The 22,449-nt window shown below is 37.6% G+C and overlaps 1 protein-coding gene across 5 annotated transcripts in view; it reads right to left on the bottom strand.

The window, feature by feature from the left end:
• TENT4A (terminal nucleotidyltransferase 4A) overlaps positions 1-22,449 on the bottom strand; it is an 80,907-nt gene that overhangs the window by 7,818 nt on the left and 50,640 nt on the right. For 2 of the 5 annotated variants that reach the window (XM_086900269.1, XM_023921855.2), the window contains exons 9-11: positions 15,501-15,601; positions 15,080-15,249; positions 3,785-3,943 (exon numbers count right to left, since the gene is read on the bottom strand). In XM_086900269.1, coding sequence (XP_086756395.1) covers positions 3,785-3,943; positions 15,080-15,249; positions 15,501-15,601 — 430 coding nt within the window. Of the gene's footprint in view, positions 1-1,040; positions 1,139-3,784; positions 3,944-15,079; positions 15,250-15,500; positions 15,602-22,449 lie in introns of all 5 variants that reach the window. The other 3 variants (XM_023921856.2, XM_023921857.2, XR_015290054.1) reach the window with 2 other exon arrangements.

Genomic DNA, 22,449 nt, shown 5'->3' with positions numbered 1-22,449 from the left:
CTCATACCTACAGTCCCATAAACATCTAGACTAAATGTTTATATGAAGAACTCTGGAGATCACTAAACCAACATTCTGTTGTAAACAGTCAGATTAGGTTATCCAGGGTCTGGTCAGGCTAAATCATTTTTCATACACAGAAGGATACACCACATGTAAGTATAGGGAAATCTAGATGAAAAATCTCTAGTACTGTTTTCAGATGAGCAACCTCAAACTCAGATCGCTTTTCCTTCTCTTTTTTTCCTTAGAAAAGGAAATAAAACACCATCTTCTCCTAAGTTTTGCATGTGTTAAAAACCAAACACTGTTCTGTCACACATAGAAGATGAGAATCTGACATTTAGAATCAAAACTGTTTCCAAAGTAGACAACCATAACCTACTTCCTATGAAAACGCATGGACACTGAAAAATTATTCCATCCCAACTGAGAGCATTCTCAATAAAAAAAAAATTACAAAAATTTAATTTGGTTGAATGAAGAAGCCTTCGGTACCTAAGCAGCTTAGAAATGTCATTGAACAAATTAGGTAATTTCTAAATTGAAGTTGACATACTCAAAACACTGAAGTATCTCAATATACAAAGAGAATTCAGCATACTTCTGCACTAACATGAATAAAAACATGTACTTAAAAATTTATCCTTCATCCAAGTGAGTAACATTTAACTGTCTGCACTCATCTAAAATAAATTTTGACTCAAGTCCCTGACTAATTTTGTTTGCAACACTACTAACTTTCCAGCAATCATCTCAGAGATACTAGCAGTATCAGCAGTGAGACAAAGCAACACCATTAAAAATTTTTCTGGATAAATGCAAACTCTAAAACAAAATATGTTAGTCCCAGAAGTGCCTGTAACACAATATAAAAAAGTAGTTTGTATGTTCTACCTTATTTGGTTAAACTCAAAAGAATCTACTCCTGCAAGTTGTTCTATAAGTTTTGACTGTGGTATCTCAGCACTGACATTAAGGTTTTTAACTCCTAGTTTTCTCCATAGCAACGAACATACTCCCAATCAGACACCACTCACCTTTACTGGAGACTTTCTCAGGCACATTAGAAGCCAGCCAGTGCAGCAGAGGGACTGGTGCTAACTGGCTTTAGATACTTTGGAATCAAAACATAACCCTTTGGGGGAAAAAAGAAGGCATCTTAAAAGTTAAATGAAAGAGTTCTTCTGACTTAAGAAAAAGGAAGCTTCTTCTGTCTTCATTTTGGTAACCTAGCAAACAGCAATCCAGCACTAATTAAATTTATGTCAAAGTAGCAACAGGGAATGTAGTCCCCTCCTCTCCCTGGGAAGTTAGAAAGAAATTTCTGCCCCCTCTACTCATCTGCACCTGCACACCAATATCTGTTTATCGGCTTATTTCTAATGGGCAGCACTGCTTCATAAACCGTTCTGCTCCCCCAAGTAAAATTTCAAACTGCTGTCAGCAGAGTAGAAGCATGATCATCTTGGAAAAATGATGGATGATGATGGTCCTGAAAAGCACACAGACCTATGCCAGGAGCTTAATCAGTCCCTGAAATATCTGGAAATTCTCTAATTAGTTATGCACTACATAAACAGAATTGGTAATCATACCAAACATGTTTCAAAAATGAAAATACCAGGAAGCTTTAACAGCAGCAACTTGACTAGAAGGAAGTAATTTGCTCAAAATACAGTTAAATGCTCTTGGTACCTCCTGCTTTTGAGATTTGTACTTGACATCTAGGTACAGCTTTCCAAGCTGAACTGAGGTGGAAAAGGTTGCCAGAGAGAAAGCTGAAGACACCATGCAGACAAATAAGTCCTCTTCAAAATTTTTTTAATATGAAAGAAGACTTGATTTTAAGAAATTCTTACACATGTTCAAATCTATCAGGACAGGAAATCCTCTAAGATGGTAGAATGCACCTATTAAGAGTTATAAGCTAGCTGAGTCTCGTCAACTCAAAAGAAAAGCCATCAGCCTAATCTAGCACAGTTATGTTCCAGAAAGTTGGAAGTGGAAAGGAGATATTTACAGTATTCTAGGTGATACTATTTCATTTCCCACTTCTGACTTGATCATAAACTTTATAAAAAAACCCCACTTCTACTTCACAAAATATAAGCTTTTGATAAATTCAATGCAAATAGCCTATTATCCCATTTCTAAACTATAGGTAGCAAGAAATTCTTCTGATTTAATGTAATTCTCAAAGGCACATATTTGTTAAGCAACACCACAGAAAAAATCCTGGTTTTAAACATATAAGTACTATAAAACTACTAACAGAACAATTAATCACTTGAAAGGACAGTCAATGAACTGAAAGCCAGAGCAACTGCTACAAAGGAGTTGTTTTCCAAGATTCAAAATTCTAGCAAAGATCCAAAATTCACATGACACACCGCCTCCCCACAACTGTGGCAAACACTCTGAATGCCAACTTGTTTTATACTAACAACTGCACAGCTCCTAACTAGCTCCAGGGTACTTATTCAGAAAAGTAAAGCTGTTAAAGAAAGAATAATCTACACTAAGTTTATATTTCAGATGAATTTTAACTTAAAATAAGTCTCAAGTTTTATTTTAAAAAAATTTCTAAAATTTCAGACTGGACTGTATTCACTAGCCAGTGAATACTCAATTGCAGACACTATTATAGAAATCTATTATTCTATTAACTTCTCACTAATAAATTTCCTGTGCATGTAAGCTGGTCTTGCCAGTGGGACTGAGTAGTAGGGAAAAAAAGGAGGGGAAGAATCTGTGTAATCAGTTAGGATCTCAAAACCAAAGGCAAGTCAAGGGAAGTGATCATTTCCCCTCTACTCAGCACAGGTGAGGTCACACAGAGTGGTGGGCCCAGGTCTGGGCTACCCAGGAACAGAGATATTGACAAATGGGAGAGTGTCCAGTGAAGATTCATAAAGTGAATAAGTGCTGAATCAATTACAAAAAGACAAAGTCACTAAATTGAAAATCTCCTGGCACTTGACTCCCAAGAACTCTGATAGAAGGACTTGGAGAAGAAGAAAGAGAACCTGACCAAACCTAAGTTTCAAAGAAACCAGCTCACTGTTTTGTTACCGTAGGCAACCTACAACCCACAATTTGCAAAAAGCCTCCTGTGAGGTAAGTTTGACAAATAGCTTTAATTATCAAGACTGAGGGAGTGTCTTCCTTGCAGAAAGATGCATCGAGGTTGTACCAGAATGGATACACTGGCCAAAATGCATTCAGGTCCCATCACATTTATGCACACATTTAATTTTTTGGTAAAAATCTTGTGCACATGTCCATAATTAATCTTTTGTTCTCTACCTTTAAAATGTATTACAGAATATTACAACTGTAACCAAATCTGTTCCAATAATTCAAAATAAAGACAACTAAATAAGCCCAGAAAGCTCACTACTATTCATTAAAAATAAAAAACTATCTTACAGCTCTACCACCTATACGGTGGTAGAAATTAAACAGCCTAAAGATCTACAAATATTGCACTAGTTGGCCACCAGGACTCTCAAATACAACTTAAGAAGTCAGACACCTGACACACCTTCTTTAACTTACTCCTAGGTGTCTGTGTGGTGGAAGGGTTCTTCTACTCTAAACCCTTGCCCACCCTTTGCTCTCCTCGCACCTCTGACACAGCAGGTAAGTACTTCTATGACCATTTGAAGCTTAGTACATGCTCTATAAAGATTATCCTCAGAGGCTTTTAGACTGACAGCACAGAACACACAACCTACACTTGTGATGTGATTGCTTGCTCATGACAGTTGCTGGCTCATACCTGATTACTGGCAGCCATTATCAGGGTTCTCGGAGGCGCAGATTGGGGTTTACCACTTGGCAGGGGCAATGCGGGTGCTAAACTGGCCATAAGCTGAGTCGGTGCTTGAAGACTGAACTGGTAAACATTAGGAGCTGTGCAAGGTGGTGTATCTGATTCCTTTTGGCAGAGAAAAAGGGGAAAAGAAAAGCAACTTTACAGAAAGTACAGTATATACAGACTATGCACGTGAAAATGCATCCAAATATCAACTCAAGTGAATACTATAAAACATAATTTTTTTTTTTTCAATAGCAAAATAATAATGAAATAAAAGCCAGCACTATGCTTATTTTATACATGTAGCAAAAGTTTAATTGAACTTCCATTAAGAAGGCAATGTCAACAGGTCTATGGCAATCACAGCTCAGTTCCAGTCAGCACAAATCTAAAGCCAAAGTTATGTCTCTAGCAAATTCAAACTAGAAGATGAGAACTAAAGCTGGGAAAAAAGAGAACAAGAACAGCAATAATCTGGGTGACAGAACATAAGAACTTGAGTTGTCATGACAGATTCGGTCCTCAGAACAGTGTTCTGGAGTGTACTGATTTATATAGTGAAGTTACTCACTGTAATTGTTACAATCTTCTCCAGTCTATTCAGCAATAGCAAAGTTAGGGCTCCACCTACCAAGAAACAAGTTGATGCTCTGCCAGTAAGGACCAGTATACATGTACCAGTTGCACACACCACTGCTCTTGGGAAGCTCTGCTCCCCTCACATTCCATCTGAAATCTGAGAGATAGTTCTTCAGGGAAAGCAAGATAGATGTAGGATAGCAGAAAAGATAATGCAATGTAACTGATATCACTGATTACTATTCTTCCTCCATCGAGCCTGATCACCCGCAATCTTATATGCATCCTAAGCAGACATACTGGTGATGCTAAAATACTTTTTGTGTGGAGCACATAAGAGCAAGGAGACAAGCACAGATCTAGGGATTTATAGGAATTACTGAAGTCTGAAAACACCTGACTACCACACTTCTTAAATGATCTATTATTTTCTAATTTGAGAAAAGTGGAAAGCAAGCCATAGCCTTTTAAAACAACTTTGAAGACAAAACCTCTTGTAAAACTTATTTTCCAGGCATAACATAATGGCAGAAGTAGCTTCCCCTATGTTTCACTGCTGCTTTACCACATTCTTAACTCCAAAGCATTCTGAACTTAAAAACAATGGAAAAACCTTTTTTTTATCCCAAACCACTAGTGTTTTTTCCACTGCTAACTCTTAGGTTTGAAATAATAGCAAGACATGGGGGTTGGCCAATTAGAAGTTTAGAAGTCACCATGTTAAAAGGCACTATTGGCTCAGGTTATCACAGATCTTTATTGTTGAAGTAATAACTGCAGTATTCTATTGCTCTGTCTCTAGAGATTAATTGCCTCAAAGCAAAGACTCTTTACTTAAATCATGTAAACTTTAAATAGATCTTCAGCACTACTACTTGCCCTCAAATGGCCTTGTTCTTTAGATTAGATTATTCAGTTAGATAATAGGCTGCTCAAGAACAGAAACAAGATGTTTAAAAGCTTTTTTTGGGGAAGATTATGTGAGACTGACAACTGTGACTACTAAGGAGCCTAAGCAATGAGCTACTACAATGCAAAATTTGCATCCCAGCTGAATTAAATACAGTAGAAAAAGTCCTCAATAAAACAAATTTGTTAGAACAACCAGTCTTTTATTGGTCTGTATAAAGTTGTGCTTAGTAAAAAATAAGATCTAAAAAGAAAGGAGCTGCTCTTCTATTAATTAGTTGAACCAGTGATAGTTACAGTATGCCTCTGTGAAGCAGGGGCATCATGAAGCAGGCATCATGAATTCACTAGAGACACACCATAGCAGTAAAAAGCATCTGTGCAGAAAGTTCTTATTTATGAGATTGGATATTTATTCTTTAATAAATATGTTCATCACAGAGGGAAACTATATGCTGCAGCACTGACCAAAAATTAAGCTTTAGTTGATGCCTAGATTAGATGGCATTTTTCTCCTTTACCCAATCCTACAGTATCAACACCATGGGAACAGGCTAAGGTCTCCACAAAGATGTTTTTCCTTGGACACTTTTGGTCATGCAATTATTAAAAAAAAATATGAGAAGAGGGGGAAATGGACAGACAAATTCTTAGCATGCTCACAAGTACCCATGAGCTAGCAGATGGGATGGAAAAAGAAATCTTATTGTCTAGCCAAACCAATGTGCAAATTTACTGCAATACAGCCTTCACAAACCTGACCAAAGAACAATTTTAATGTCTCCATTCAAAGGATCTACCCTTTCTCTACTGCTTAGATACAATTAGATCCCTGAAGGTTCATATACCTAACCCAGATGAGACACTTCTCATTAATGGGATTTCTAAGGGGCTTTAGAAACAACAAAAGTAGCTTGAAAGAAAAGGAGTTCCAGATGGAAAAGAGCATCACATCACGAGATGTGATGTGATTGAGATTAGAGTTCACGACAAATGAAGCTCATGTTGCTTTATTTTAAGTTTGTAATCTGTTTTTCTGCCTCAAGTGTTAGTTATTGAAACACATCTCATACAGGCAGATTGTATCTTTTTTCTAAGGCAATCCTGGATTGCCAATGGCATTACTGTACAGAGTTGATATTGTGACTTCTCAAGAGCATCAAAATCCTTCTGTAAAGAGCAGCATTACCTTTCTTAAACTGAAAGATTAAACTTGGATCAGAAATCTGAGCCCTAATGTGAACAAATCTGTTTTTCCATGAGCACAGCCTACATTGAAGGATTAAACCTTTCTTGGTCTTCTGGACCAGAATCTTAAGTGTCACGTGCAAACTTGAAGCACTACAGAAGTTCAGATGACCTACAAATAAATATATGGAGGTAACACCTTTGACATGTTAGGTACACTTCTGGAAGACAAAAGCTCTGACCACTATTAGGGTGAGGGCTACAGAAGTCATATTAGAAAAGATAAATGTTCACAAAAAGGGGTAAGATCCCTCAATTGATTTTAGCAGATAATGTAGGGATAAAGCTACAAGACTGCACATTGTACCAGTACCTCATCCTGCAAGAAAAATATCCTCTAAAGATATGCTTTTAGAAACCAAGAAAGACTAACAGATGTGTGTTTATCCTCCTGGGATATTTCCATTTTAAAACATGCTCTTTAACCAGTTTCAACCTCCTGATTAAGAACTTAGTACGTGGAAGGAAGAGTTCTACTACTCATAGCCATGATTACTGAGGACTCTAGTTTACTTTAATGCTGAAAAAATAAAGTATGGAAGATACCTAGAAACTCAAGTAACAGTTACTGATGAACTTCTGCCTAGACAGAAACAGTAAAACACTGAAGTCATATGAAAGATGAAGAAGTGAAATCTAGACTTTTCTTCCTGACATAGGATAAGAATAAAGTAAAACCATTTACTCTTCTGCAAAATGCTTCTCCATTACATAAAGACCCAGGACCCCATTACCAAGAGAATATTTACTTGCCAAAACTTCTTTACTAACTAGGTCTGGCCATAAGAATTTACCTCGATTCCACTAATAACTCAAGACTTATGATACCTGGTAACTTCTCAGTTAACAGCTACCATTTCAGAGCTTTCCATTTCCAAGACAGTATGTTTTTTTAAGAGCTGAAGTTACCTAAGATTAATTCACAATCCCAGTGTGTGAGTGTGATGGATTTGGGTTTTCACCACCAACTCCAAGAAGAACTACAAAAGTCTTGGCAAAAAGATTCTCATTGTTTCCACCCTCAAAATTTCTTCCACTAGTTAAACATTTTTTTTCTCTTTCCCACAACATTCAGGAGTTAGAAACTGTGCGAGAACAATGACCATTTCAGTAAAAACTCAGTTCCATCTTCAAAAGTGAAGAACTGAAAATTGTTGTTTATAGTTAACACTTTACACTGTACATTTTCAAGTGCTCCTCTCCTTACTTAAAATTACAGTGATTTAACAGATGACTGCTGCCAGTCAGGTGTAAACCTTCTGCCTCTTTTCCCATTCCAGCTTTCTCCATTACACCTGTATTAGCATCTGACATTACTATGTGCTAATTCACAGAGGTGAACCACAGAAACAGTAATCCCCTTCTTACTAGTTTCACTTCCTGAATCAGCCTACCACAGGATTAGGTGAACAGCAGTGTAGAAAAGCAGGAGCAGCTAATGAAAGGAAATTTGGCTAGCAAATACATCCTGTTACTGAATTGGCTTAGTAAAATGCAAAAGCACACTCCTCTGAACATAAAGCAACACCAGAGGACTTCAGACATTTCATAGTTTGGTGCCATGCAGAGAAGAACTTCAATACATACTCCCACTTGAATGGCTTTAGCCTCAGCACACTTAACTGTGCTTGATAAACCACCATGCTTCCAAAGGTGACTGTGTGATCACCCCTGCCCTCATCCCATTTCTTCCACATTGTGCGCCATTTCTTTTCTTGGTAGGTGGAGCCATAACTTCAACTATGGTGTAAATAATGTAGAGTTGGGATGAAGAAAATGTCTACTTCTATGGAAGGTCACAAGATAATTTGTATCAATATAGTTGCTCCACTTCCACTGGCCAGCCTATAAACAATATAAGTCTTGAGTAAAGGTGAAACTGGTTGATTTTTCTGCCTTTCATTGCAGAAAGAAAATATCTTGGTCATTGTGACTACAGAAGAGAAGCAATGAAAGAATATAGGATACACAAGCAAACTGAAAAATATGCATCCTCCAAAAGCATTAGTGTTTGTTTTACAGAAAGGCAACTAAAAACATGATCTAATTAGTATATAATTAGATACAAGCCTAGTACCCTAGTACAACTCATTATACCCTGAGAGATCTAACTGCAAGCTTATTCCATGTTTTATCAATACTCAGTGTATTTCAAATGAGCCATTTTAATTTAAAAAGTCCCAAAAATGCATAATTTAAAACTTCCTTTGTTGCTCCAATACTTTTATTTCACAGGCTTACAACTGGTCTATATTGCTAACAATATAGAAATATTTCCACCTTGATTTTCAAGTTATGCACTAAATCACAGGACTCATTATGAAAGCTGAACATGCACCATACTAGACTATAAACACAGAATTTAGGTGTTCTTCCATCCTAAAATGGCTTAGGTACCTCTGTGGGCTTGTTTGGTTTTTTTTTCCATAGGAGGGAATGTTAAGATACGGCAAGATTACAGCTTAGACTTGGCATCAGAAACAAGTCTGAAGTCAAATTTTAAAAAATTATGTGCTTCTCTCCTTACTTCACTGACCTCACAGCAGCAAAATCCCACTTTACTTGCTGAATTACAGATTCCCTCTGTATCTGCTGCTTAGAATAACTTATTAAATAAAATTACTTCAGAATTTTGTATTCAAAATTGTGTCTCCTGCAGCATTACAGAAATTTACTCTTACTTCAAGTGGATATGGAAAAGAGACTGCTCAAGGAACTTGATATAGAAGAACTGAAGAATGGCATGAGAAAGTAAAAAAACTCTGCACTGTCAGAGATACAGGTTAAAAACCTCAAAAACAAACATGAGGCCATACAGTGAAAGAGGAAAATAGGCAAAAGCAGCACTGGAAAAATCTGTTCCCCTCTAATCCACAGGAAGTGTTAGTAATCTGCATAGCAAGAATAAAGAAAAAGAATAGCATCTTAAAGGATTTGGGGGCTTAAACTCTTAAATGCCCCAAACCAAATGCTTTTCCCCAGTAACACCAGGTTATCCCTGTCTCTGCACTCAGGGTTGCGCACTACTTTATTTGGAGACAATCTGTCTACAAGTCAGCACTTACATCTCTATGAAGGCTAAACATCAAGAGGCTTTTTAAAGAACTTGTCTCTATTTGTTCAGGAAGGGGAGAAGCCTAAGACACAACCTGCATTTTTCTACAAAAAGCTGATCAACTACTCAAACATATTTGCACAGTTACTTCGGCTAGGAGATGAGAACATTCAAGCACATAGAAGGAAGAGAGAAACCTGTAGTTCTTGTTCTCAGGCTGAGAATTTTATTAGGTAACCTCCTTTTGCCCTCACTCCTTATACATACAATTTCAACTGCAAATCTACAAATTAATCAGTCATTAAGATGGATTTAACAAGACTGTTAAAGATTTTTCAAGAAGAGCTGTTACATATTCTGAAGTGTCTGTCCCTCTACAGCAGATAAGCACACCTCATGCCTACAAATTTTATCATTTTTAAAAAGCACAACATTTATCCAGAGATATGTCATATACTCTATCACCTCTCTCTGTGAATATGGAAGCACAATAGGTCCCACTAATAGAAAGAAAGGTGAGATGGTCGATAACTCCATTAAGCATGTTGAGTTCAAGTATTAAGCTACAATTATTGCAAAGCAAGTAAACAGTTCAAAAAATTAGTGTGGATCTTGTGTGCACTCAGCAGAACTATAAGAATAGTGATTCTTATTCTTATCAGTCATATTTATATAGTAGTCTCAGAATGTAAGTATCCAATCAAGGTACTGAATATGTAATACTTCAATACAGTAAAAAGACATTCACAAAACACTGAAGGTTCTGCTCAGCACATTCTCTAGCTGATGGGGCTGAACCATGGACAGATCAAGCACTGACATTCTGATTAAAGGTTTTTATAATCCTGCAAGGGTTACAGTTAAAATTTCGAGAACAGTCTGAAAGAAGGTATTATAAATGTTAAAGAGATGCAAGAACTGTGTCATCTCCAAAGCCAGACTACAGAGATCTCTTGTTCACTGAAACTTCAACTACCTTGGCACGACTGCACTGTCTTGAGAACTCGGAGGTCTTCACAAAGTTACCTCACTGTAGAAGCCCACACTACATTATCACCAGAAATACTGAGATAAGGTGCATGAAATTTGTTAGAATCAAACATCTAACAGACAACTTGGAGTTTCTGTGATGGACTGGATATGACATTATATATCCATAAGGTAACGGAAAGGAGCTTTAAGATTTTCCTATGAGTTGTTTTATCTGCTGCTGATATGCAGGCATCACTGTCACATAAAATGTTAAGCTTTATTTGGCATAACATCATCAGAACTGCAGAGCATACTTAGCACCAGAAATCAAACCAGACCAAAATGAGACTGCAAAAACATACCTAGGATTATTTCCTACTTGGCAGACACTATTGATCAGGAATCAGATATTCTCTAGCACTACTCTAGGACTTCCTGAGCTAATGAAAAGCATTTTTCCACAATGCTTAAGCAACAAAAAATCCTGGTCACCAGATATAGACTGCAGGTCCAGAATGAAAAAAAAAAAATGTACCCAGAGAAAAAAAACCCAAACCAACCAAAACAGCATTTTCAAGAGGAATTTGGTTACTGCTTAGAATGTGAGACAGACATCTGCAACTACACAAAACAAGTAGAGAGCTGGGGATGAGCATAGCTCATTCCATCTAGTTTCAGATTCTCAGCAATCACTTAAATCAGCATGAAGGTGAGATTTTTAATGCCAGAGGCTTGTTTTCTTTTGTGGAACAGCTTGACTCTGGCTTACACACAGTAAAAATTCACATACTTTGCACTGTCCTTAATGTCAAAGACATTTATAAAGCACCTTCCATTACTCACTTAAACATTTGTTGGATCATGTAGGAATGCATCATACTGTACAACTTACCTGTTTGCAGGGGTGAGGAGTATACCTGCTTTTTTTCAGAGCAGCATAGGGTATTTGAAATCAGCAGAAAGTTTCATTGAGAGAAGACCAATTACATAGATCAGTTTGATAATTAACATAATTGAGAAAAATATATGAATGGTCCAATATGTTCGGACAACCAAATCCCTTATATCCATAAGGTTTTTTCATATGTGTTCTTTAGTTTGCTCCTGACCACTAATATTTACATTCTTCACAGAGCCGAGGTAACAAGGCAGGAATTTTAATACTCAATATTTTTCACTGAACTATATTAGAAGTACTGCTGAGTGAGTCAGAGCTCTGTATTGACATTTACAATGACAACCCCATAAACTGAACAGCTCTCCAGCTAACAGTTATGGTGATACCCAAAGACAGGCTTCTCTTGCACAAGGTCTTTGATCAAAAAATTTACTGGCCCTTTGACAAGCTGTCCTTTGTGATTAAGATTTTGCAGTTGGTTAGAACATCTACTAACGACAGCATGGCTAGAACTTAATTTGTCAGAGAGTGCTAGACTAAGGTATTTTGTAATTAGCTTTGCTACTTTGGGAAATCCATAAAAGGATACCTTCTGTTCAAATTATGATCTGGTCTCATTAGATCCAGTTCTTAATTTTGGGCTGTGTAGGCAGTGGACCAGAAGTGGCTCCTGCAAGCTAGTCCTAGATGTGCAAAGATGAAAGCAAACATCCTCCTGAGTTTCAGATTGTTTGCTGAGAAAAAGCACAGAAATCTAAAATATATGGGGAAAGAGAAGACTGTCCTTTAAGAAGACAGTTCTCTTGTTCCTCAGTGTTACTTAAGTTCTCATCTTTAAAAAGTTGCCACCAGTATGGAGAACTCAGGGTAGTAACTGTAAGCTCTTATTTTCTTCCATTTTTCTGAGCATATACAGACATTGAGAGTCTGGCTTCTAAATGTTATCTCTGGTTTATGTTAATCCAGTCTTGAGAAAAACATGCTCCTTGTAATTGTTCTGTTCTCCTGCTGCCAGAATAAATCTATAACCATTGCTTTAGCTGACAGACCCAAAAGTACAGGACACCAGAACAATTATTTATTCAGCTGCTGAGTCATATTTACAGATTATTAATGCAAAACCTGAAATGCTGTAAGAACTCCAAGGAAGCAAATCTTTAAAAACCATACAGCACACTGCATTGCAATCAACTATTAAACTATAGGGTTTGATAAAAAAATTTAGGATTCCTGTGAGCAATACTGCACTGCTGTTAATACCTGCACACTCCATATTGTTTCCAGGACATGTTGACAAATATATGCAAGGCCTCCAGAATTATCACCAGTAATATGTGTGATATGATGTGATGACTTCAAGATACATCTATTTCAGTGGATGGCTGGAGAGGGGCAATGTGAAAAAGTAATGTCCCAAGTTTTCAAGCCTATTTCCTCTTCCTCAACACAAGTAAGCTGACTTCTATTATACTGGTAGGTAGAATTCAGAAAGGACCAGATGCAGTTGATCATTATTACCAGTGAAACTTTAGCAGTAAATAGAAAAGCAAACACACTATCTAGTCCCTACAATTTAACAGATAGGATCCTGTACCTCATAAACAGGAAAAGATATTCTGCAGTCATGAACAATACACCTCCTGAAACAGTGTCTTAAGAGTTTGTGCTTAAGGTTAATAGTGACATAGGGAATAATATCTTGCTATTAAAATAAAACCTTAATTATTGGGAAGAGGTCACCAAGCTGTAACTCTAAGGTCTCCTTGTCTCCTGCATTTTCTTTATAATCTATACCTAGCTTTCAGTCTTCCAGTATAAGAAAATTTCAAATTATTTAACTTTAAATAAATACAGATTGCTTCCCAAAGAACAATCCTTGCACAGGATCAGAGGTAACACTGCATCTAAATCTATGTTGATGAGATACACTATATTCATAATTACCTTCTTCTAAAGCTAACAGAAAAGCTCACTACATCATGCCTATTAATAATGCACCAGAAGTTCTGGCACAAATACCAAACAGATGTTCCTCTGCTGCAACCTGGGCACAACACTATGCCAGATCACAGCATGATCACCTGACTATGGCAGAATAGGCTTCTCTTCCTGAATCAGATGCAGCTCAGGACTGCTCAGCCAGAATTTTCTCCTCCTCACATGCCCAAGTAAGAGTAGGATGAACTCATCAGTCATTTGTCAAAAACCTGCCATTCCACTCCAAATTAAGGTAACATGCTATCAGTCTGCTAAGGACATAATGCCAATATATGGTCTGGCCTTTCTCACAAGGACATGAACATGGTTATGTTAGAAAACATAGCACTTCCTTTTACTATTTATTATTACCGAATGCCAAAATTTATTTCAGTTCTATCTCATTGACAGCTTCCTTTTCACTTTTCATTAATTTCTCTGGCATCAAGTAATGAAGTTTCACCTTGAACATCAGGCCAAACAGGACTAAGGGGAGTTCATAACGACTCACCCAATACTGTGCACTCCCAATGTAATAAGCAAATGCCTGCATTTTTCATAGAATTTATTACAGCAAAATCCTTCCCAGTGATATACTTAAACCAGGAGCATGGCTAATAGTATCACTGGCAAGTATAATGCTGTTCTTTGCTTATTAGCCAGATGGTAAAACTAACACATTTGTCCCGTTTACTGAAGGTGGCATAAAAAGACAATTTAGCACCAAAAAATCAGCGGTGTAAAGTAATTACAGAAAAGTAACCAGAACATATATAGGAAGTGCTTCTCTCTCAAAAGTTGCTAAATTTTCATTGAATACAATTCCCAACTTTTGATCCTGTATTTGACTAGCTTTTGAAAGCAACCAAGAAACCAGTATTTGGACATCTTTTAGCACCATCCAGTTATTCACTGTCATAGTTGACTGCATATTACATCTTGTTTCATCAATGCCTCTACCTATGATAAAATGCTTCAGAAGATTTACAATGAGCCGCTCATGCCTTGCAGTGCTATGCTTTATAATCTGCACTGATTTAACTTTATACCAAAACAAAACCACCTGGCAGAACCTGGGAACATATCTCAAGAGACAGCAGCCTCCTCTTCCAGGAAGTTATAATAAAGCCCAGCAATTACTTTAAAATAAGGAAGCTGACAAGACTTTATGCAAGTGCCCTGTTACCATTAAAACGTGAACTGACTGGCTGAAAATAATGAGTATTATTCACTTCCACAGCACAATATAATGTTCATCTTCAATTTCATGTATGGGTAACAAGGATCAGAATTTGACAATGGATGATTTTGCTTAATGGAAGGATATATGAAGACATTTCTATTCTTCTACTAAATTAGCTACTGTTAAATTGCATTGTTATATTTCATTACATCTAACCACTACCACAAAGAGTACCAAAGATTTAGGATGGAAATAAGACACATTTAATTTAATAAAAAAGTATTTTATTTTAGTAATTTTTTCTGAGCAGGGGACATTACTGATTTGCTGCAGTAGTTAAGGGATAATAGCACATTAACTGCTATTGTATCAATTGAGGCTTTGAAGATAATCACTGATATTTACTAGTTTAACCCATTAAAAGAAAACACTTACAATGTCACTACTGGAGAGCGATGACACAGAAGAGGCAGAAGAACCAGATAACTGTTGTGTACTGGCCAATGACAACGCCAAGTGTTGACTGTAAGACGGATCAGAGTCTCTGTTCTGTTGCTGGTCTCCATTGCAGAGAGCTATTGGGTCTCTTATTTTCAACCTATTATCTGTTAACAGAAAACGTAAGTATCATTTAAGAGCACACAATACAAACACATGGGCCTTGAAGTCTAAGAAGAGCTGCACTTTAACAAGCCAATTGAAAAACAGGCTCAGAGAAAACTAATATTGGGTTAGAAAGTTACAGGTTCCTTTTATTTTTTTCATGTATATCTGAATGGTTAATTTCAAGGCATGAGTATTTTGAATTACATCAAATTCAAGAACAAATTTTAAGTTGGTTTCCTGCTATACCTACCAAGTTCAGGTGATAAATTAATTTTGCTCCCCCACTTCTTTTTAATCCAGGCCCTGTAGTCAATCACTTCTTGGGTCACTTTGATGATTCTACCTAATGTGCTAAAAAAATTTTTCAATTAAGTATTAAACAAAAACTGTTGGTTACATATTTGCAAGCATTTTAACAAGCTACCAAATTACACTAAGAGTTAATTTAAGATATCCCTAACCAAATAATCTTTCTGAACCTTCTTTTTTTTAGCATTTAATCCACTGAAGCACCATTTAGTCCACTGAAGCACCACTTATATTCATATTATTTTTCTTCTACCATACTAATATACAAGCAGTGACACATAGGTAAATTTTTTACTCTGTATTTCTAAATGGAGTGCATATTAAAGATTAAGAATGCACATGCTGATAATAGTATATTTGATAAAAGCAATTTGTGGTTCTTGCATTTCTCCATACATGAAGTTTTTCCACAGAATCTGCATTATAAACAGGTATGGGATGCACGGAAGACAGAAAACATCACAGCACTGCAACTGACTGTCTGGAGACAGAGACCTTCACTAATCCTTGCCTCTGGATTTACAAAACAACTTAAAAGGTGTTAAGGCCCCCAAAATTATAAAGGAAGTACCATGGATCATGAGGTAGTGGAACAAGAAACAGACTGGCTCCAAACAAGGCACAATTTCAATAAATTCATAACAGTAATAGGCTCAGAGAAAAAGCTTACCTGGTCCTGCTGAACAGTGACCAGTTATTAACAAAGTAGTGTTTTTCCAACACACTTTCCCAACATTCAGCTATTTGAATCGTACTTAGTGAGCAGGAATGACCCGTCTTCTTGTTTGAGAGAGAAATTTTCAAGCTTTCTTTTCATCAGAGACTAGTCACTGAAACACTAACTATAAAATCCACACTCAAGATACATGAAGAAATTACTACTGTACAAAAATGGGCTGTGCAAAATTACCACTGTGGAGCAGGTAATGTTACTTCTTTTAATCTTCAATGGTTACATTAAAGTTTATTTTGTATTTCACATTATAAAGGTACCTTGTACCGGTGCTGGACTTCTGTTTAGGTTTAGGTGCGCAATGGGAAGACAGGACATACAAACACCCTGGTATATTTAGACTACATAGACTCATAGTAACACTTTAGGTAGCAATAATTCTCCTACTATCCTAGCAATTATTATCTCATGCAAGACCAAATACCACATGTTCCATGTTAGTCTTCCAGATTTAAAGACATGTTACCGTTAGTACTGAAAAAGTCAGTCCAGCAAACATTGAACCAAGTAACTTTATCTAAATTACAAGTCCAATAGGTGCAGATGGGCCAGCAGGACAGAATGCATGTCATCCACCATTGTATTTATGTAACGTGGATAAAATGATGCATGCTGTAAAATAAAATCTTAAATTTTACACACAGAATTAAAGGTGTGGTTGCCACCACTCAGAAATTAAAGTGATTTAAAATGATTAAAAAATCATGCTTTGGGAACCACAGTTCAATAGCTAAGCAGAGCACACCAAGAAAAGAACAAATAAATCAGAGGACCACATTTTGTTAATGTATACATACTCCCATGATGTAACAGCCTTTTAAACACTCAATGCAGTTCTGGTTTCTTTGTCTCAAAGAGTAAGTTGAGCAAGAGGAGACAGAATGAAGACAGGGATGACAAAAACTGCAGAGCTGTGGCTCTAAAACTGCAGTTCCCAAGAGCAGTCCGAGAGCAGGGACTCAAACGTGCACCAGCAGTGACTCAAACATCTCATCAGCACCAGGACATGGGAGGAAATCTTGCAGTTAAAAAGTTTAATCTGAGAACACTTTCAGAAAGAGTGGAGCTTTTACTCTAGGATTACACATAAATTTCACAACTACCACCAGTTGTGGTCTTAGAACCAGAAAGTGAACAGGGGTTGAGTAACACAAGCTTAGTACATATAACAAGTTTGTCAAGCCTGAAGCTTCTTGTAGGATGTTCCTGGAAGTAAAGGGTCACAAAAAGCAAGAGTCACTGTGGATGCTAAATGCAAGCAGCAAGCAGGAAGCACAGTATTTGTGGAAAAGCAAGTCACATAACTTTCTCAGACTAGCCTGAGAAAGTGGCCGGGGAAATCATAAGGAGGAATCAAAATAATCCTTAGAGATATAGAAGATTGCAGCTGCTGTTTGTCAGTTTCTTGTTTTCTTGCAAGAGAAGGTCGAGGGGTGGTGTACCCCACTGACCAATGATTGTGACATGTTAGTTTACTGACCAGTGAGAGTTTTACCTTTTTGGACCTTCTCGTACTTGTCTACAAAAGAAGATCTGGGGTAATAAACCTTGCTCTCCTATTCAAGCCACAAGAGAATCTGTTTTGTACCTCTTGCCATTACTAATATAGTGCAACAAGTCACAATTTCATATAGCAAAAGCAAAATGAACAATAGAGGTTGGTATTTTTATCAGACTGGGTGACTGATATACCAAAAATGCCTGCTATCAAATACGCAAAATGGGTCAAGTGACTGCTACACCAACAATGTGTAGAATAGGGGAATGCATAGAATAGGGGAATATGTTCTCTCACCAGTTCTTTCAAAGAGCATGAAAATCAAAGCTCTAAACTCTCTTTTTTGGTATAAAGGTAGAAAAAAGGAAATTCACTAAGTTATAAGGTCAGGAGTCCAAAAGCAGATCCATGCTACATTGCTTGTACAGCAAAATTAAAAAAATTCATTATGAGACATCAAAAACTCAAAGGTGATTAAGGTTATACTGACATATACTTAATAAAGCAGCAAGAAAGAGGAAGCAAGTGTGATCAAACCAGGCATTGATCTCAAAGGAACACTATTTCCTATGTATGGGACTCAAGCATATCCATGGGTTCAAAGAAAAGTTTTTTAAAATAAGCATTTGAAAACTGTGCTTTAATCTGTTTACAACACTGAAAATGCTTAGGAACAAAAAAACCTATTAATCTACCCTGCCTTTACTGTGAAAAAATGTCATGCTTTTGGGGCTTTTATTTTTACTGAGTGCAAAATTTCTACAGATGTCTGAGACAATTCTTCAAATATGCTTGGTTGGAAGACAAAAAAATACTCTTAACTGGTTAGTAAAATCAGACAGGTCTCCTGAGAAAGATGCCCCTTTAAGTATTTTCCCTTAATATTATCACATAGTAAGACCATGAATAAACTATTTACAGATCTAGTTTATCTTATACTAAGCTTCTTTTACCTGCTGCAAGACCTTGGTTCACAGTGACACTTTCTAACTCTCATTACAGCACAACTACTGGGCAAATCAATCATAAGATCATTCTTAAAAGGACCAGAGTGATGACATCACATTCATCAAAATCAAATATGGAAAGCTGCAGCCAAGCTCCATATGAACAAGTGAGCAGCAGAGCCTGAAAAACACCAAGTCTGAAAGAATGGTCAAAATAACTGAAATATCCCCCAGGTATTGAAAGTGCAATATAATCTAAAAGCACGCTAAGGTGCACCTGAGAATGATATCCTTGAGCATGAGGATTAAAAAAGACCTCAAACCTAAGACCTTTATCCTAACAAATACACTGTTTAGGAAAAGCTGGTATTGCTGACACATTTAAGGGACAGAAGACATTCTAGTAACAGTTACCAATGCTCCCAAAACTATTTTGGCCAACCAGAGCAACCCAAAGATAAGATTAGAAGTGACCTGTTAGGACACTACCTATTATCTAAGCAGTCAGATGAAGTTGAGATGAACACTAGGAAGAGACCCAACAACTTTACAAGCACAGAAATGGAAAAATCTCTTTCTATCTGGCTATGGTTGTTTTGAAGACTATCACCTGTAAATGACAACTCCAGACATGCAGTAGGAAACTGCCTAGGCTTTCTCGAGCTCTAACCTGTTGGCATGAGACTCTTTCCCTTATCCATCTGCATGACGTCTAGCACAATACAGAAGATTTCCAAGGTCTAATTTATACTGAAGGGCATATGACAGCAAAATCAAGTCTTCCATTCCTCATTCCATATGACCACCTCAGTTTCCCGAATCTGGCTACAGAGCTGTTAAGAGATGCAGTCTGAGCACACACTCATACCTGAACTATCTGACAGACCAGTGTGTAAGCCAATATCCCAATCTGCAAAACAAGTATTAACCTAAGGATGGATTTTTGTCATATCCAGAGCAGCATAACTTACGGCTGTGAAATGGTACAATACCACTCTCTCCTGCCCCAAACGTGAACTCCTGCTGCTTCTCTTGCTTCTGATCTGTCCACCATCAGCCACAAGCCGGATCAACTTGGATGACATAAGCATTGAGATACTTGTTTTCAGTCAGACTAGAAAGCCGATCGGACTCACCTTCTGACTGCAGGACTGCTAGATCTCATGCAAGGCAAGATTCAGACAGAGAAGGAAGGAACAGCACAGCTGACAGAAGACAGTACACAGATACAGCTTAGCAAGGGATAATATGGAATTACACCTCAATATAAAGGCCATGGACAGGGTGGAAACAGATAACCAGTATTTAAATGAACATGAATCAATAAGCAAGAGTTTGTTGCCAAATATCTCCTAAGGTTTCCTGTGGTTTATCAGGAAACATCACTGGAAAAATGGTAAATGACTCAAAACTGACTTGAAATGGGCAATAAAGCTGGTGAAGAGTCTGGAGCACAACTCTTGTGAGGATCTGGGTTGTTTGGCCTGGGAAAAAAGGAAGCTCAGGGTGGACCTTATCAGCCTCTACGACAACCTGAAAGGACATTGTACCAGGGGGACATTGGTCTCTTCCCCCAGGTAAGTGAAAGCATAAGAGGAAATGACCTCAGGCTGCATCACAGAAGGTTCAGATTAGATATTAGGAAGAATTCTATCAACAAACAGCTTGTCAAGCACTGGAACAGGATGTCCAGAGAAGCACTGAAGTTACCATCCCTGGGTGTAGCTAAAAGCCATGTAAGTGTGGCACTGAGGGACATGGTTTAATGGTGAACACAGTAGTGGCTGGGTTAAGAGCTGAACCTGATGATCTTAGGGATCTTTTCCAACCTAAATGATTCTATGAAACTATCATTCCTCACAGGCTAAAGAAGTGAGTTCCTTTGAGATGGCACGCTTTTTCCCAGAGACAAGCTAGGGGCAAAGATCATGTGAAAGCTGTTCAAAATACATACTGACACCAATCCTTAAGCAAGAAATATCCTGTCCATAACTGTATTTCACAGCTACAGTCATGTCTCTGTGGCCCTAAATATTATGAAATCAATCACTGTTTTCAATCACCTTGGCTGAAGACACAACACCAAACTTTACCTTGCATACAAGCTGTACAAGTTCAGAATGGATCAGACTCTTATTTTCCTAAGAGGAAACTCCTTTTTCCAAGATGACAGGAAGCTGTTTTCTCTAACAAAATCAACCAAGCTCTGTCAATCAAGCTCTCCTAAGCTATTCTTGGAAGGGGATACGTGAGATTGACTGGGAACAAAATAGTGTTAAGGTAATTTCTGTAGCTGAAAGAATTACCTGCGGGATTCAGCTGATTCCTGTTTCCACTGAGAAGAAAGCCTTCCCATGACAGGAGATAGCTTTTAATTCCCACTACACCTCAGATGTTTTACTTGGAAGCCTGAATGACAATGGTGCATCGTGATTCACATCACTTGATGTGAATTATCCCTTATTATTCTGTGGGACTTGCTACTACAGAACATAAAGAAGAAAAAGGCCTGTGCTGCTGAATGACTACAATCTGACTTCTTTTTTTTTTTTTTCCTATAGGGACTATCAGAAGCAGCAGCTCCCTAGAAAGCCTTAAATTAATATAGACATATCTCTGCATTGGACTGACCCTGAAAAAGAACTGCAACAATTACCAAGAAAGATGTGAAATCTACTAAGTGTCATGTACAAAAGAGAACTCTGTACACTGAAACCTTTCCTGAGAAGAGTAAATATGAATTCAAACCCATCAGACAGTTCAAGAACCATCCCACTTAGGATAAAGCTAGCCCCAACTAAGACAAAACTGAATAAACTCAGCCTGTGGAGTTCAGCCTCCTGCAACTTCTCCTATCCTTTTAAGTACTCTTCATTTAGTCTCAAACCCTCTAGTAGAATGCTATGTTCTACTAGAAGCCAGTCCCTGGTCTTAAATGAAGCCCATTGCTTATAGTTACAGTTATGCTATAGTTTAACCTACCTGCTAACAAGTCTAGGAAAGGAAAAAAAATTAATTAAAACAAAGGGCTCCCAGATGGCCAGCCAGGCTTTAGGTCAGGCCACCAGAGAGGTCTTTATACAGAGCATAGACCACTCTGCCTTACAGCAGGAAGAGGGACCCACAAACATACCTGGATTATCCAAGCACATCAGGTTTAACTGAGACCAAACATGGACTGTTGATTTCTGCAATGAACTTGTTACCTGACAGCTCATCATCCACTTACAAGTCCTTTGTCACTGACAAGACTGGTGCTAGGGGGGCCATTTGTATACAGAACTTTGCTGAATGCTGTTCCACTTTCAAGTCAGTAGCATGATGGGTTCTGTGATTCAGATGTCACTGGTACAGAGAGCCCAGAATGCACAGACAGGTCAGACATGACACCTAAACACTGCTGCTGGGACTGCTCCACAGGTTTGCAGTTGTGAACAAAATTCATACACTTCCCAGATACAGTAACAAGTGCAAGTCTATGCACAGTGCACATACTGATGACACCTGAGGCTCCCATTAGATGCTGTACAAATATACTTTTTAATGGCTGTAGTAAATACAGAGACCTCATAAAATAATGACTATATCCTTCACAGAAAAACAGAAGTTAATGGAGGCCAGGACCCAAGACAACCAAAACTTCAGGAATCCCTAGGTTACTCTATCTGTACTTAGTTAAGAACAAAGTTTCATTCACTACCAAGAACTGTCA

The sequence above is a fragment of the Cyanistes caeruleus genome, chromosome 1 (assembly GCF_971803275.1).
Source record: "Cyanistes caeruleus chromosome 1, bCyaCae1.hap1.1, whole genome shotgun sequence".
Lineage (NCBI taxonomy): Eukaryota > Metazoa > Chordata > Aves > Passeriformes > Paridae > Cyanistes > Cyanistes caeruleus.
The sequence above is the reverse complement of the archived record's forward strand: the minus strand, read 5'-3'. Positions and strand labels throughout refer to the sequence as shown.